The sequence below is a fragment of the Heliangelus exortis genome, chromosome 28 (assembly GCF_036169615.1).
Source record: "Heliangelus exortis chromosome 28, bHelExo1.hap1, whole genome shotgun sequence".
Lineage (NCBI taxonomy): Eukaryota > Metazoa > Chordata > Aves > Apodiformes > Trochilidae > Heliangelus > Heliangelus exortis.
The window spans coordinates 5,114,210-5,130,471 of NC_092449.1; the positions used below are offsets into that span (position 1 = coordinate 5,114,210).

The following is a 16,262-nucleotide window of genomic DNA, read 5'->3' on the forward strand; positions in this document are numbered from 1 at the left end:
TTTAGTGTAAAGATTCTCATTCAGTTCTTTAACAGAGTTTTCTTAAATAGAAAACCACACCCAGGCATGGCTCCAGGGGCACGTGGGAATTTTGTCATTCACACACACAAAAAACCTCCTCTACAGTTTCAGAAGGGAACTGGGAAAAAGTGATCTCCTACTGCCTCAGCCCCGAGGCCTGCAGCCTCTCAGTGGGCTGTGGAGATGGTTACTGGACCTTTCTGGGTCTGGGGGAACTGGTGCTGTTGGTATGGCTGCAGACAGCACCCAAAGGTGTCAGTGTGAAAGGCTGAGAGGGTTCTCAGCAGCCCCAAGCAAAGAGGATGGCTGGGAGAAAATAGTGGGACCTCGTGGTGCTTAGCACCTTGACAAGGTGCATCTCCTGAAGATTTTCCTTCAGGATTTTCCCTGTAGTCAGCAGCAAATAATGAGACCTAACCATTTCCCAGCCCCTTCCACCCCAGAGGTACAGACATGCAGAAGCTGCATCCCTGGCTGCCCCTTTGCTCATTCTGCAGGAAAGAACCAGGGAAACACAAATAAGTTAATGAAAAATAATTTATAAAACCTTGTAGCAGCCTTGGAAAATTAGGCAAATGTTTTTCTCAATTACTTGTAAAGAAGCATAAGGAAAACAGTCTCAGGAGACAGCAACCTCTGTTGTCCAACAAAAAAAGGTCATTTTCTCCTGTGCTCCAGGAAAGTGGCACCTTTTACCCACAGTGAAATAAGAACAGTCCCACTCCCATCAGAATCACTGTAATCCAGGGTTTGAAACTAATCTGAGGGTCTCTGGCCTTGGCTGACCTGCTGCCTCTCTGATCAAGCCTTCTCCTTGGTTTCTTCCTCCCTGTCCTGTGGGCCTGGTGTGATGGTTTCCACCTGCATCACGTTGTGGTTCCCGATCTGAACCATCCGAGCGTGTTGAATGATCAGGGCTGGGATGCCCCCTGGACCTGGCTGCACGTTGGAGTGGCCTGATGGGAGGTGAAGCGTTTGGAAAGGAGGGGGACCCGTCTGAGCAGACATGGGGTAACCAGCCAGGGAAGGTGGGTGTGTGGCAGATGGGACAGCTGAGCGAGGGGGGTGCCACTTTTGGGGTGGTTGCTCCAGCAGCTGTGGCTGTGCTGCTGCTGGAGGCCCCTGGGCCTGGCAGCCAAGGTTCAGAGCACCCAAGTTCTGCTGGAGTTTCTCTCTCTGCATCAGGTCCCACCTGGCTTTCCTCTCCTTGATCCTACTGGTGGTGAAGGTCTTCTGCACTTTCCTGGAGAACCCAAGAGAGTTCTCATCCAAGTGCACCAGCCCACCAAGCATTCTGGGAATCTGACTTGGCTCCAGGGGGTTCTCCTTGGGTAAAAAAGGGATGACTGAGTAACGCTTGGATGGGTTCTGGATGGACTCCATCAGAACAGTGTTTGTCTGAAACATACACAGGTCACATGGGAAGTTTTTGGTCAGCAGAAGGATGATGAAAGCAGAATTTTCAATGGCATTCTGGAGGCAACTCATGTGGCTGTGTCCAGCAATCAGGAAGTCCTCACAGAGTGTGGCACCATTGGGAATCCCCATGTTCTCCAGAAGGTTCTTGACCCGATGGGCAACCATCTCATCTTCACCAGCATGCAGGACAACAAAACTAAAGAACATCCCACCACCTGGCTCTGATATGGGCATTGCTTCTACAGTTTGGAGAGGAGACAAGACTGGAGAGGGGGATGAGTAGAGGGGAGAGGGATATGACAAGTTGGAAGGAGCTCCCTGAGGAGGACAGGGAAGGGTTGAGGCGAAGGAATAGGTAGGAGGTGGAAAGGAACAGGCTGACATAGAAGCAGTTGCAGTGTTAGAAGAAATGCCTACAGGAACATGAGAGTCCTTCCTGGGAATATGGGCAGGACCAGTATCCAATGAAGCTCTTGAATCAGGAAGTCCTCTAGATGACAGCTTTTCATCTTGCTTTGTGTCTGTGTTTCCTTTCATTATGGGAGGTTTTGCTGCTGCTGTGCTTTCCACATCCAACCAAACATCACTGCTTTCCACGGGCTGGTTCACAGCACCCAGGCTGGGCAGCTGTCTTTTGGGAACATGGAGACCTGGATGAGATGAACCAACCTGCAGAACCTCCTCAGGCTGGGGAACTTGGGCACCTTTGTCCTGCCCAGAAAGAGACCTGGATCTGCTGGCCCTGCTTGTTTCTTGTGAGCTCTGTCCATCCCTATCAAGCTGTCCAGCACCACTGGTGCTCCCTTGGCACAAGGGGTCACTCTGGTGGGGAAAAGGTTGGGTGAGAAAGGCAACTGTTGGTGATGTGCTGATCTCAAAGCAACTGCTGAAAGAGGAGCTCCCCAGGGAGCACAGGGGCTGTGGGCCTGAAGGGTCAGAGTTCCCTCCAATCTGCACTGGGGAACTTCCCACCACATGGTGTGGGCTGGGCAGCTGGTGAAATCCCACCTCCAGGTCAGATCTCAGGGTTTGGAATCTGTCCACACTGAGAGCAGAACCAGGTTCTTCCTGGTCCTCAACTGGAACCCTGTTGAGTGTGTGTCCCCCTGTTCCCTTGTTGGTGTCACAGGCTTTGGTGGCAATCTGGTGGGCTTTCTCCACAGCTTCCTGACTGCACAGTTTTTCCTCTCTCAACACGGAGTAGATCTGTGCCAGAAGAGCCATGGCTTCTGCATCCAGCTGGGGAGGCTGCAAATCCTTCCCATCTTCCTGCCCTCCTGCAGCACCCAGTTTGCTCTGGTGGACATACTGGGCTGCCTGGTTACCTCTCAAAGAATCCAAACAAATTCTTGCATCCACTTCTTGCCCCAGAGTAAGCAGGACCATGGCTTGCAGTAGTTTGTTGCTGGGCAGAGTTTGCTGACTCAGTTTGTATTGGAGGCTAAGGAGTTTCTCCTGTGGCATCTGGGATAAAATATTAAAAATGTCCTCAAAGCTTGGCTGGAGGTCAGCTCTCTGTGCCATCTCCTCAGCTGGTGGCCCAGAAGATGGACTGAAGCAGCGTGGATGGAGAAAGCATATTATGTCCCCCTGAGGTGCTCTGAGATGCACTTCACATCCTGCACAGCTCTTCACGGCTCAGGGGCTCAGAACCAGGATCTCCCTGTCCCGAAGAACCTGTGAGAAGAAGAGGACAATGTTCAGAAACAATGATGTGGGGGGCTGGGAGGGGCCTTGCAGTGCTCCCAGGCTCTTCTTCACAGCTCTCAAGTCTTTCTGCATCCACTGCAGGTGTGCCAGGGCTCCACAGAATCCTGGAACGTTGGGGGTTGGACAGGACCTCTGCAGATCAGCTTGTCCCAGCCTGCTGCTAGAGCAGATGACACAGGAGCACATCCAGATGGGTTCTGAATGTCTCCAAAGCTTATTCCAACTCTCTTGTTAAGCAAAGAGCAAGTTCTTTGCATTCATTTCACACCCATCACACCTGTTTGAAAATAATGGTGGAGCTAATAATGTGTTTAAACTAAATCTACGTGTCTCTTCCAGGCAGCTGATTCCAGCAGTCTCTCAGGCTCCTTGTGATGGGCAATTGAGGAATAAAACCCACTTAGAGGAAGCCCTTTCAAATTGGTTGTGCCAGGAGTTGACTGCAGCAGGACTGTGCCAGGAGGGTTGGTAACCCTCCCACATCCTTCGTCCGTGTCTGTAGACATCAGATCTCCATCCACACCTCATCCCTAAACCCTCACACTCACCAGACCGGCGTGAAACTCAACAGCAGAACTTGGCTGGGGTGGAGGACTGGGTGCCTGGAGGGACACTGCTCCCCGGCCCTGTCTGAGCCTTCTAGAGAAGCTTTTCCCCATTTAAAGGGATCATCGGCAAACGCCCTAAAACAGCTCTCGAGTGGGGAAAGTTCAGAATTTCAAATTGTTGTGGGTTTTGTTGTTTTTTTTTTCCTCTTCTCTCGTAAAAATCCTCCAATTGCCCAATGAATGAGCTCAGGCGGGAGCTGAGGAAGTTGCAGGCCCTGCCCATGAGAACCTCCAAGCAGTGACACGGGGGACAGGAGGGAAGGGAGGGGACGAGAGGGGCGAGGGCAGGGGTTGGGGCAGCCGAGACCTCTGCCCCTTCCCCTCCCACCCCCCCCCCCGAGCCACCGCATCGCCCCGCTCCTCCTCCTCCCCCCGGGTCACAGAATCACCGAAGAATCTGGGTCGGAAGGACCTCTCAAGGTCCAACCTACCTCTGGGGGAGCCTGTTCGGGCCTCGTCCGGCGGGGCCGGGGTGGGTGTGGGGCAGCGGGGCGATCCGGGCTCACCGGAACCCCCCGGGGCCGCAGCCTCCGCCGGTCCCGTTGGCACACGAGGAAGCGGCGGCTCCCGACGGGGCGGAGCGGGCAGAGCCGGGGCGGAGCGGGGCTGCCCGGGGAGCTGCCGGGACCCTCCCCGGGAGAAAAAAAGGGGAATGTGTTTCCTTCCCTCGGGGGCAGGGTTGCGGGGCTCAGGCAGCCCGGAGGTGCTCATCAGAGAATTGTCAGGGTTGGAAGGGACCTTTCAGCTCACCCAGTTCCAACCCCCCTGCCATGGCCAGGGACACCTCCCACAGCTCAGGTTGCTCAGAGCCCCATCCAGCCTGGCCTTAAAAACTTCCAGGGATGGATGGGGCTTCCACCACCTCTCTGGGCAACCTGTGCCAGACTCTCACCACCCTCATGGGGAAGAATTCCTTCCTAACACCTCATCTAAATCTCCCCTCCTCCAGTTTGAATCCATTCCCCCATGTCCTATCACTCCCTGACAGCCTAAAGAGTCCCCAGCTTTCTCGTAGGCCCTCTCCTGATACTGGAAGGCTACAATAAGGTCTAGTTGGAGCCTTCTCTTCTCCAGACTGATGATGCAGGGTCCAGGAACTGGGGTTTGGGGGACAGCAGGGGTGGTACTGATGCATCTGAACCTCAGGACTGCAGCAGAAGTCTTAGGGACAAAATAATGAAGGTACTTTGCTGCTTAAGACCGAGGCAAAATAGGGGACCTACTAAAACATCTAATTTTTTTTTCCTCCTAGAAGATCAGGGAACATGCAAAGTGACCAGAGCAGGGATTTGTTTAGTGCAAGCTTCTTACTAACCCAGGTGGAGGGGAGACCAGAGTGCTGGAGGTTTACATACACAGAGGAGACAAGTGTTGCTCTGAATGCAGGTCATGCTTTATTCTGAAGTCTGCTTGCCCTTGTTCCAACCTTAGCGCAGGGACTGTGCCAGGAAATAAATTACCAAAATAAGTTACATTTGAAATTATTACAAAGTATTGTTTGCTGGGAAAATAACCAGTGCCTATCTCCCCTGTTTTAACAACAGGATATCCTATGGCCAAGGCAGAACTCCTGGCAAGGGCTGCCTCCTCTGCCAAAGGTCCCCTGCATGGAGTTGGTTACACACAGAGAAGGTTCCTGAAGTCATTTATGTGACAAGGAAAGATAACCCCACTGCAAATGGGCATGCTCCCAAGAAAAGTCCCCCCTTGCTAAGTGTTTCTCTAGGAAAGCAAAAGGGTTTGGCTGGTCCAGAAAGAGAAATCTTTTTGCGAAGCAGCTTCTTGCCCCCAGCTCTTCCCCTTCTGCTGCAGGGCTGTGCTGCTCCACAGCAGGCAGGAAGGAAGTCATGCAGTTCATTTTTAAACTTGTAGAAGGAGGGAAAAGGTATCAAAGATCGAGTGCATCATACTCTCAAGATCCCTGCAGCTCAGATGAAATAAAAACAAAAGTCCAAGATTAAAAATATAAAAATTCTTCTCTCCCACAACTTGTCTCAGCAAGAATTGGCCATTCACACATACAGCTGGCTTATAGAGCTGAAGTACAGGTCCCCATCTTCCCTTTCAGTGCAGCAGCATGATTTAAAAAAAAAAAAAGAAAATCATAAATCAAGATACAGAATCACAGGGTTATCAAGTCTCCTTGCAAAGGAGATCTTACTGTAAATTCAGCCCAGGACAGGGGGAGAGCAGGAAGTGCTCTTGGTGTGAGTGGCAGTGGGACACATGATTAAAAGATGAAGCTCTGCTCTAACCAGGGCACCCTGGCCAGCAGAGCTGGAGTTGTTCAGAGCTCTTCCTCTGGGGCATTAGTTGTTACCACCTTTGCAGCCAGTGCCACCTCTGTGTCTTGCTCTGCCTTCTCTTCCAGCTTCTCCAGCACTTCACACCCTTCCCCTGGGATCCTGGTTGCTCCCTTTAGTTCTTTGGGTGTCGTGGCTACCTCCTTTGATGATGGAGCCCTTTCCCACACAGCTGATCTTGTGCAAGTCACCCTGTCTTTTGTCTTCTCCTTCCTGCCACCCTGTGACACTTCAGCTATTGCCCTGAAGGGACCCACAACCCAGCTGAGAGGGATGTTCTGAGCTACATACTCAAAGAGGTCATCTAGGGACCTTTGGGCTTCTGCCACGTGGTCCTGGCTCTGGGTCAGGGTGGTACTGGAGAGGTCCTGGAAAGACATAGCATTGAAAAAGGAGCTATGGAGCTTGTGAATATTTCGAGTGGCCTGATACACAGGTTCTTGGATGTTGCTGGGCAGGCCTTGGATGCTGGCTTTCAGAGTCTCAAAAAGGTGTTGTAGCTGCTGGGTGATGATTCGCAGCATGGCAAGAGTCCGTGCCTCTACCTGATGGGAAAGAGACAGAGCTCTGTTACTGGAGCAGAGGAGATGCACACAGAGGCCTGGTTAAATGTGCCCTTTCCAGGGATACCTCTACGTAGGAGGCAGTTTTAACTTGGTTTCCTTTGGGTTGGGTCAGGCACCAATCCACCCACAGTCGATGGAGCCTCTTCTGCCCATCTAGAAGCTTCTGGCCAACCTCTTGTTTCAGTGATTCAATCTGATGGGGAAAAATGAAAGGAAGAGCTGTACTGCAAGCACACCCACTCAGAGGAGCACAAGTGCTTCCCTCCCAGGGAGGGGTCCCAGATGCCACAGAGCTGGTGCAGGATGGAGGAAGGGCTTCCATCTGGATAGCAGGGCAGGAAGACTACAGACAAGAGGAAAGAGGAGAAAGCATGTTTGTACCAGGTTCATCACCAGCTGGAGTCGGGAGAGGGAGTCCTGGGTGCTTTGCTTAAGGTGCTGGAGTTTGTGCAGGGAGTGCCTGTAAGCTCGGCCTCGGATTTTGTTAGAGAGGGAACCCAGGCACACAAAGTAACTCTGCTGCTCTTTCTGCTCCTCCACAGAAGCCATTGCAAAACCTTCCACAGCTGTGGCCAGTTGACCTGGAGGAAACAAGAACAGAGCTGCAGCTGTGCTCCACTCCCCAGCAGTTAAGTGGGAGGGGGGGGGCAAAGAGGTGAGACGAGCAAGACAGGAAGGCTGAAGCTTTCTGTGTGACCAGCAGAGGTTTGTAGTGCTCAGCTGGGAGAGGTCAGGCTTGTCCCTGCTCAACGAGTTCTCTTCAGATAAGCAGATGTGACATAGAGGTTGAACATGCACCTGAGTGTTTATTTTCCTCGAGGCTGATGGGCAAATACTTGAACTCTGTCTCATACTATGTGGCCAGTCAGTGTTGATAGAGCCATCTTGGTTGCAAATCAGAGCTACCTGGCTGCTTCAGAAGATGAGTCTTGCAGTGTCAGGTGCTCTCTTGTCATGTGGGAAAGGATTTGCATTTATGACTGCCAGCTAAGTGTTTTCTCACCTAGTTCCTCCTCTGTCACTGGCAGGTAGTTATCCACCAGATCTTGTGATATCCCCAGGAGAGACTCTGCACCCCCTGCCACCACTTGGCTCACTGCCTTGGCTTTGCTTATGCTGTTGGTCAGCACTGAATTAGTCTTCTCCACACCCTCCTGGATAGCCTCCTTGCCCTGCTCCAAAGATGTATTTATTTTGCTACTTATGGTGCCATATGCTGAATCCAGAGCTGTGCTGACTGTCGAAGTGACCATTGATTTGGTCTTCTCAACACCATCCTGAACAGCCCCTTTGGTGAGGTCCACTGCCTCTGTCACTTTGGTAGCTACAAGTTCCTTGGCTCCCTGGGCAGCTTCCACAGCATTGACAAAAGTAGAAGCGACTGCAGCCTTGGTCTGTTCAACTTTGTCCTCCACCAGGTGCTTGGTGACATCCACTGCTTCAGTCACCTTGTTAGTGACAAGGTCCTTGGCCCCCTGGGCAGCCCCTACAGCAGCACTAATTGTAGAAGAAACTGCAGCCTTGGTCTGTTCAACTTTGTCCTCCACCAGGTGTTTGGTGACACCCACAGCTTCTGACACCTTGTTAGACACAAGGTCCTTGGCCCCCTGGGCAGCTTCCACAGCATTGACAAAAGTAGAAGAAACTGCAGCCTTGGTCTGTTCAACTTTGTCCTCTACCATGTGTTTGGTGACATCCACTGCTTCAGTCACCTTGTTAGTGACAAGGTCCTTGGCACCTTGGGCAGCCCCTACAGCAGCACTAATTGTAGAAGAAACTGCAGCCTTGGTCTGTTCAACTTTGTCCTCCACCACATGTTTAGTGAGGTCCACTGCTTCAGTCACCTTGGTGGCCACAAGGTCCTTGGCCCCCTGGGCAGCTTCCACAGCACTGACAAAAGTAGAAGCAACTGTAGCTTTGGTCTGTTCAACTTTGTCCTCCACCAGGTGTTTGGTGACATCCACTGCCTCTGACACCTTGTTAGACACAAGGTCCTTGGCTCCCTGGGCAGCTTCCACAGCACTGACAAAAGTAGAAGCAACTGCAGCCTTGGTCTGTTCAACTTTGTCCTCCACCAGGTGTTTGGTGACATCCACTGCTTCAGTCACCTTGGTGGCCACAAGGTCTTTGGCCCCCTGGGCAGCCCCTACAGCACTGTTAACAGTGGAGGTGACCACTGACTTAGTCAGCTTGACACTGTCCCCAACAACATTTTTAGTGAGGTCCACAGCTTCAGTCACTTTCTCAGCCACTGCTCCTTTTGCCTGACAGGCAGCATCCACAGCAGACATCACTGTGGTGGAAACCAGCTGCTTGGTGTCTGAGAGGACCTGCAACAGGGAGAGGCAGAGATACATACATTATTTTTTTTTTTTGGTCTGAAATAGGTTTACCCTCCCTCAGGTAGCTTTTCCATCTGGCTAAATCGTGCCTGAGTCTTGTGGGAGAGCTGGAGAAGTCTCTTTACATGGATGTGTTGATTTCCACACACTGAAGCTGTATCTCCAGCTTTCCTCAGCCAGCAGTGCCTCCTTGAACCCCTACCAGGGTCTGACCTGGCTAAGCAGTGCTGTTGAAGTTTATTTCCCCTTATTCTTCTGTACCCATAACTGTTCCATCAAGCAAGAGATCAAGTCATGGCTTCCCCAGGAAAAGCCTTTACCTTATCTGCTGGTTGTTGAAGAAAAGGCAACTTCTCCTCCAGCTGATTCAGTCCTTTACAGGCACATTCATTTACAAGTGCAACTAGAAAAGACAAGTACCAGTTTATTCTTCAATTTGAAGAGGGTGTTTTGACCCTACAATGGCCATTTCTGGATATACTCATGAAAACAAGTCAACAGGAAAATAAAACATTATTCTGGGGTGGTGCATGGGGTGTTCTGTCAAAACATGACCAAACCCAACAATTTGGCAGGTTCAGTAATCTCCATTTTGCCTTCCCAGCTTCCAGCTGTGGGCAGCATATTGCTCCAGCTGGCATCTAACACTTGCCCCTGGTGGGTAGGGCAAAATAAAAGGGCTGAAAAGTGTTGGGATGAGGTAGACTGAGCTATGTGCAAGAGGGACACTGCTGCTACCCACTGGGGTGCTGATAACTTGGGGTGACAGAAGACCAGCAGTGAGGTTTTGCTGGGTGACTTAAAGAAACCACAGACAAAGCCAAACTTTACCTCTGCTGGTAACAGTTTCATGTTCCTGAAATTCAGTGGGTTCATGGAGCAGCTGAGAGGAAAACTCAGGACTACAACAACTAGAACCATGTGCTGCAGGAGATGGCTGTCACCCAAGAGGCCCAGGAAGTCCCCTCCCCACCTATTCCTCTGTGCAGGGAAGGTGACCCCAGGCTCTGCACTTACTCTGGGGCTCAAGTTGGTTGAGGATGGGCTGTGCCCCACCAGCCACACTCCCTCCAGCAGCAGCAGCCACAGTCTCAACCACACTGCAGACACTACTGAGGCAGGGATGAGTCTCCTTGGTATGGTTGTAGGCAGATGAGACCAGGTTGAAGGCAGAGCTGAGCAAGGGGAGGCTGGTGACCCGATCAACAGCATTCTAAAACCCAAGAAAAATGAGTGACATCAGAGCCCCAGCCTCAAGCTGGCATCACCACAAGCCACGTGTGTATCCAGAAAGGTCCTAAGGGGACATCCAGAACATCTCCTCACCCTTCCTAAACCTGGATTTGAAGGTAGCCATCCAAAGGCCACTAAAAACTCAGCAACAAACCAGGACTGAAAGTTTATGCTCTGGGCTCTTAAATTCAGAGTCACCTGGGGTTTCAGCACCAAACCCAGATGGGAAATTGGACCTACAGCAGCTCATGATTCAGGATTACTTAAGGCAGCCCTGAAATTCTCTTGAGTAAAAAAAGGTAGCATCTGTAATAACAGAGTTTAACTGTATGAAGCTGTGGCTAAACCTAATATTTCTGCTGCTCCCACTTGGTTCTGAGGTGCAGACAGAAGTCAGTGACCAGGTGGTAGTTTAACAGTTGCATGTTGAAGAACTTACCACTTGGTGCTGTTCCTCAGCCTTTAGATCTTGTTTTGTGGTCTTTTTTTGTGATGCCATCCTGAATTCTGCTGCAGCTGAAAGGAAAAAAATCAGGGAGAACAGCATGAGTATAACTTAGTTTCTTATTGATTAAGAATTAAAACCTTAGCAAAACTGGTGAAAAGCAGAGGGGAAAGATGAGCTCCATCATTCAACACGTGCTAGGAACAGTAGTGAGGCATCACTCATTTTTCTTGCAAGGATGAAGATATTTGAGAGGTTCCACAATTCACCAAGTGCAAATATTTATGCAGGACAAGGACTATACTCAGTCACCTCCCTCAACCCCCAAACAGCCACATGCTTTAAACAAAAAACTTATATTCTTGCTGATAACATTTGACTGGCTTTAAAGTGGCAAGTCAGAAGTGGGTGAGAACTCTGTCATGTATTTTCTGTGCTAGAGATATTTCTGGTTCAGCTTCAAGGTGAAGAAGCTTTTTGCTGGCGAAGGACTGGAACACTTGAAGGAAAGATGCACCCTGCAAAAATCAGGGCTAGTGGTGGGAATCAGTGAATGTTGTGTCCCTCAGTTGTGTCCCTTCTGAAATGCAGCTGCAGCAGAGCTCATTGCCACAGCAGTATAAGCATTTTTTTTCTAGTTTTAATTTTCAAAGTGTGGCAAGCTCAGAATGTTCAGCAATGGAGTTTAAAACCAGAAATATTAATAAAAAAAAAAAAAGAAGAACTTCATAATACCCTTTCCTGGACAAAATCCCTTCAGAATTCCCCCATTTTCTTTGAAGCAGAGATTATCTTTGCAATGGCTTAATCCACTTTCCTTTTTGGGGGAAAAAACCCAAAAAGGGCCAGAGATTGAGCAGAGATTCTGAAAGTGCAATAGGCATATTTGGCCATCTTAAAAAATCCTCAGTGCTCATAGTCCCTTTCCTCTGGAGTATCCTTTGCAAAGGATATTGAAATGGGAGGCATTTTAAAGTCATCCCACTATGCCTGGCTCCCCACTGCCACCAGCCCCAGGGACACTGCCACCAGCCCCAGGGACACTGCCACCAGCCCCAGGGACACTGCCAGCCTCAGCCCTCTGGGAAGGACACAAAAATCCTTTGACATTGAGCTGGTTTTGCTGCTACAACATTCTGGGGGGCTACCTTGAAGCTTGTGTTCCCATCCTGCTGAGCAGCTAGGCAGGAAACCTCCCCTCACTTCCTGTGAAACCAAAGCTCAGGAGGGTTCTCATGACATAAAGGAATTCAAAAAAAAGTCCAAGTATAAAAATGATGCAATATCTTGAGCGTGTATTGGCTTCCCCAGCAGAGACCTGGGTCAGTATCTGGACACTCCAGTATCGTTTGATGAACCCAGGATTATTTCTCATCCTCAGTCAGGCACAGGAGGGGTTGCAACAGATTTGTTCTTCAGTGCAGTGTTTGCTTTCCTCTCCCTTGCCAGTTAATTGCTATTCTTAGCAATGCTATGGCATTTTCCAGTGGAAAACCCTCAAACCAAAATTCCTCCCAAGCCAAGCATTGCTCCAGGCTCCCTGGCAGACTCGACCCAGAAAAATTTGCCATCTGATTTGTCACAGAGACCATTGTCTTGGTTCTTCTGTTCTTTGACTTGTGCAAGGTTTTTATTTTGCTGTGGAAACAGGAGCAGAGGGCTGGGGTAGAAGAAGTGAAACAAGGATTTGCTACCCTTGGACTATGGGGAGACATCTCAGGAGGTAACTCAGCAGGATGTCAAATATTGCTGTGTTCACCATGCAATTAATCAGCATTTTGGTGCAAGGCAGGGATGAAGAGAGCTCCAGGAACATCTGCAGGAACAGTTCCCTCAAGTTGGGACCTCCAGCTCAGAGGAGCTCAGAGCCAGGGTTCTGCTGCACATTCCCTGGAGCCACCCTGCCCAGGGGCTGCCTCACTGAACAGCAGAGCACAAATACAGCCTCAACTTTTACCAGTCTGGGGGAACTTCTAGAAAACAGCTCCAAACAAAAAAGCAGGGCCTGAACAAAGTCTCAGTCCTAAAGTCCACATGGTTTGCTCAGTTAGTAGTTATTCCTCTCGTAGTGCTTTAGGGGAAGTTGGTTGGATTTCTATTTTTTGGGTTTTTTTAAGCCAAGAAGGATGAATCAGTCTTCAAGCCTGTCACAGGGCAAAGCCCAACTATTTCAACACCATTACAAACAACCTCTTTGCTCAGTTAATTTACTTCTAGATGGGCTGGAAAAGCCTCAAACTGCAGAGAATCTCCCTGGCTTTGGTGTCAGAGTTAGCACACACACTGCAGATAAAAAAAAAAAAAAAAAAAAAGTGAAAAGGACTGAAGTTGGTAGAATACATCAGGAGTAAGCCCCTGGCTGATGTAAAAACTAGTGTAAGAATGAAGCTCTGAAGTATCAGGAGCATCTTAATTATAGATGCAAGTGTGCCAGGGATAATCCTTGCAGCAGAGTCATGTCAGAACATGGTTTGCTCTCCTGTGTGTAGGAGGAATTGGGGTGTGTTGCAATGCCAGTGGTGTGGGCAGATCTTCCAGAGCCCACAGCATGGTTTTATTTTCTCTTTCCCCTCCAAAAGTTCTGAGCAGACCTCATTTGACTCCAGAGATTGCAGGAAAGCTCAGTGCTTAGCAGCTCTGGGTCAGTTGTTTCAGAATCCTCTCTCCAAAGGCACAACAGCAAAATGGGGTGGGTGGGAGTGGGACTCCCAGGCAGGGGAACCACCAGGCAGAAAAGCAGGAACAGCCTCAGCATTTGTTTTGGTTCCAGTTTGCTTTGTATAAAAATGATGCCCAGATGATTTGGTACCATTGCTACATCACAGATATTAGCTCACAGCTGGAGAAAGTTCTTGGAAAAGTTAATCTCAGAAAGATGAAACATCTCAGTGCACATTTCTAGCAGAGTTATTTAACTGCTGGTTATTGCCCAAATTGGCACAAATCTGAACTCTGTGAAACAGAGGCAATGATACCAAACCAGCCCCTGCCTTGGTTGGGCTGTCCCAGCACACTGGCCTGGCAGAGCCCTCCCTGGGCTTCTGTCCCTCTGACACTGACCAGGAACTGATCCATAAACTCATGGAAGGTTTTTATTTTTCCTGTGGAAAGCAGTTCTGCCCCATGAAGACAACGTGCTGTTCTCTTACAGAGATGTAGGACCTTGCTGTTTAAGAAGCTTTTCTTCCTTCCAAATATTTTACCTTGGGAGGACAGATGGAGCCACGGTCTGGTTCAGAAGCTGAACTGCCAATTCCTTATTGGCCATTTAGGCAATCAGAGCTAAGTTGAGTGCTTTAGATGTGAACAGGGAAGGCTAATGAGGGCAGAGGTATTAATTTGTGGCTAAACCACTTGCGTTCTTCTCGAGATTTGCCACTGATACCCCAGTTTCCAGCAATGCAGAACTGGGTCACAGGATGTCTGCTGCCTCAGGGAATGCAGTGCTGCAGCCCAGGGGTTTATTTGCAAATTCTCCAAGGGCAGAATCAGGTTTAGAAAGAGGAGGAGTGGATGATTTTTCAGCTTTGACCTTGGGACACTTCATTTCAGAATTGCTGCCAGAGGTGCCCCATCTAACCTTCCTAGAAAAAGCTATCAGCATCAGGGAACAAAGATCAGAGCTGCTTTTTCAGAGGATGCAGGGCTTTCCCCCCCCCACACACACTTCCAGGAGGAATCAAGGTCCACAGCCAGTGGCCAGGAATAGGTCAGTAACTTCTTGGGGCAGTGAGCACACAAGCCTTCCAAGCTACAAGAATTGGGGAATATTTTAGGAAAGAACAGAGGGAGTTTTAATTAAAACAGCTTCCTGTCTGTTTTAATACACCAATTGCACCATACCAATTTTGCCATGAGGACAGACCTCTCAGACAGGAGCTGTAACTTGCTTTAGTCTTTAACACACACTTTCATCTGGAAGTTTCAGTAGGACCAGCTTTAGTAATTGAAGTCCTCCACAGCTGTAAAGCTTCAGGTAGTCACAACCACATTTAAGAACCCTCTTTGTCTGAAGAAACACCCAGATAGCTTGCCAAGTGCTCCCTCCAGCCAGCTGGCAAAGCTGGGCATGGCCACAGCCTCCCCCTGCAGAGCTCTCTGCAGCAAGCCACAGGTTACCTTGTCACTCAGGCCACCCCCTTCCTTACCACTGTCATCATACCCACACTCAGTGATCATGTGAAATAGCTACAGGCAGCTCTGTCAACAGGAAGGGGATGCTCAGCTGATCCCTCTTCAGGCATCCACTGCTTCTCCCAACACCAACACCAGTCCCTGGGGATGTCCAAGGACGACACCATGGGTGGCAGAGAGGGAGAGACACCTCCTGGGGTACCCCCTCACACAACTTTGATCAGCAAAAAAAGAGCTTTCAGACCCAAAGCTGCTCAAGCACAAATAAGAGGCCCATAGCGTTCCCAGGAAGTCATCTCAGGAAGAAGGCTCTAGGAAAGGATCTGAAGCCTTTCAGCTCTTCCTCACACAGCAGGTGCTGCTTGACACCATAAAATGCCACCTATGGCCTCAAAAAAGCCAACACCCCCCCTCACCCAGAGAGACCCAGCCCACAGCTCAGCTCCTCCAGGGAGCTGGAAAAGCACCACGGGCAGGGAGGCTTCAGCCTCAGTGCTGCTTAGGGCCAGAAGGGCTTCAAGCATGGAGCCATATCCAAGCACAGCCTCCACCCTTGGCAGCAAAGAGCCCCCCGAGGTGAGAAGCAGCCCCGATGAGCCCCAGCACCCCTCGGCCCAGCCCCGCCTTACCTCTGCTCCGCTCCTCAGCACCTGACAGAACAGGGAGCGTGGGGGCCTCGCCCCACATAAATACCCCAGGGCCTGACGGGCAGCTGGAGGAGCCAATCAGAAGGCGGCAGCCCCTGTCCTGGCCAATGGGGTGTGCGGGAGGTGTGTGTGGGGGCGGGCTGAGGGGATGGTGGTCCTGGGGTCCCCTCAGAGGGTCCCCAGCACCCCCCTGACAGACAGGGGTCACCTCTCAACCCCCCACCATGGGGTGCTGAGGGTCTGTCCCCTCTGCTCTGATCCAGTGAGACCAGAGTACTGGGTCGGTTCTGGAGGCCCTGTCACAAGAAAGACATGGAGGTGCTGGACGGTGTCCAGAGAGGGGCCCTGAGGTGATCAGAGAGCTGGAGAACCTCTGCTGTGAAGGCACTGAGAGAGTTGGGGTGGTGCAGTCTGGAGAAGGCTCTGAGGAGACCTTTTTATGGCCTTCCAGGATCTGAAGGGGCTACAAGACAGCTGTGGAGGGACTCTTGAGGATCTCTGGTAGGACGTGGGGGGAGGAGGGGAGATTTAGATGAGGTGTTAGGAAGGAATTCTTCCCCATGAGGGTGGTGAGACCCTGGCACAGGTTGCCCAGAGAGGTGGTGGAAGCCCCATCCATCCCTGGAAGTTTTTAAGGCCAGGCTGGATGGGGCTCTGAGCAACCTGAGCTGTGGGAGGTGTCCCTGCCCATGGCAGAGGGGTTGGAACTGGGTGAGCTGAAAGGTCCCTTCCTGAGGATTCTGTGGTTCTGTGATCCTGGTGTGCAGTGGGCTCAGCCCCACAGACTGCAGGCACCACCTCTGCACAGCGCTTCAGCTTCATCTCTGAGCCACC

The 16,262-nt window shown here is 50.6% G+C and overlaps 2 protein-coding genes across 3 annotated transcripts; both read right to left on the bottom strand.

Moving 5' to 3' along the window:
- Positions 1–540: 540 nt before the first annotated feature.
- On the bottom strand, positions 541–4,279 carry TICAM1 (TIR domain containing adaptor molecule 1). The gene is made up of 2 exons (XM_071727456.1): positions 4,190–4,279; positions 541–3,117 (listed from the first exon to the last, which is right to left on the bottom strand). The coding sequence occupies exon 2, from the start codon at positions 2,962–2,964 to the stop codon at positions 823–825; it is 2,142 nt and encodes a 713-aa protein (XP_071583557.1). The 5' UTR covers positions 2,965–3,117; positions 4,190–4,279; the 3' UTR covers positions 541–822.
- Positions 4,280–5,984: 1,705 nt separating this feature from the next.
- Positions 5,985–11,328, bottom strand: LOC139787993 (perilipin-2-like). 2 transcript variants are annotated; one of them, XM_071727454.1, is made up of 7 exons: positions 10,642–11,328; positions 9,987–10,182; positions 9,290–9,372; positions 7,631–8,957; positions 7,009–7,208; positions 6,692–6,820; positions 5,985–6,606 (listed from the first exon to the last, which is right to left on the bottom strand). In XM_071727454.1, the coding sequence occupies exons 1-7, from the start codon at positions 10,747–10,749 to the stop codon at positions 6,046–6,048; spliced, it is 2,604 nt and encodes an 867-aa protein (XP_071583555.1). In that variant the 5' UTR covers positions 10,750–11,328; the 3' UTR covers positions 5,985–6,045. The 2 variants fall into 2 exon arrangements, with proteins under 2 accessions (XP_071583555.1, XP_071583556.1); XM_071727455.1 differs by lacking the exon at positions 6,692–6,820.
- Positions 11,329–16,262: the final 4,934 nt, after the last annotated feature.

What these genes read in the sequence shown, in the direction of transcription:
- LOC139787993 (XM_071727454.1), bottom strand. Translation starts at nt 10,749, where the DNA reads ATGCTGTTCTCCCTGATTTTTTTCCTTTCAGCTGCAGCAGAATTCAGG. An exon ending in CAACCAACTTGAGCCCCAGA is followed by an intron (nt 9,373 to 9,986) that starts GTAAGTGCAGAG and finishes TGTCTTTTCTAG; the next exon opens with TTGCACTTGTAAATGAATGT. An exon ending in AGTGACAGAGGAGGAACTAG is followed by an intron (nt 7,209 to 7,630) that starts GTGAGAAAACAC and finishes TGTTTCCTCCAG; the next exon opens with GTCAACTGGCCACAGCTGTG.
- TICAM1 (XM_071727456.1), bottom strand. Translation starts at nt 2,964, where the DNA reads ATGGCACAGAGAGCTGACCTCCAGCCAAGCTTTGAGGACATTTTTAAT.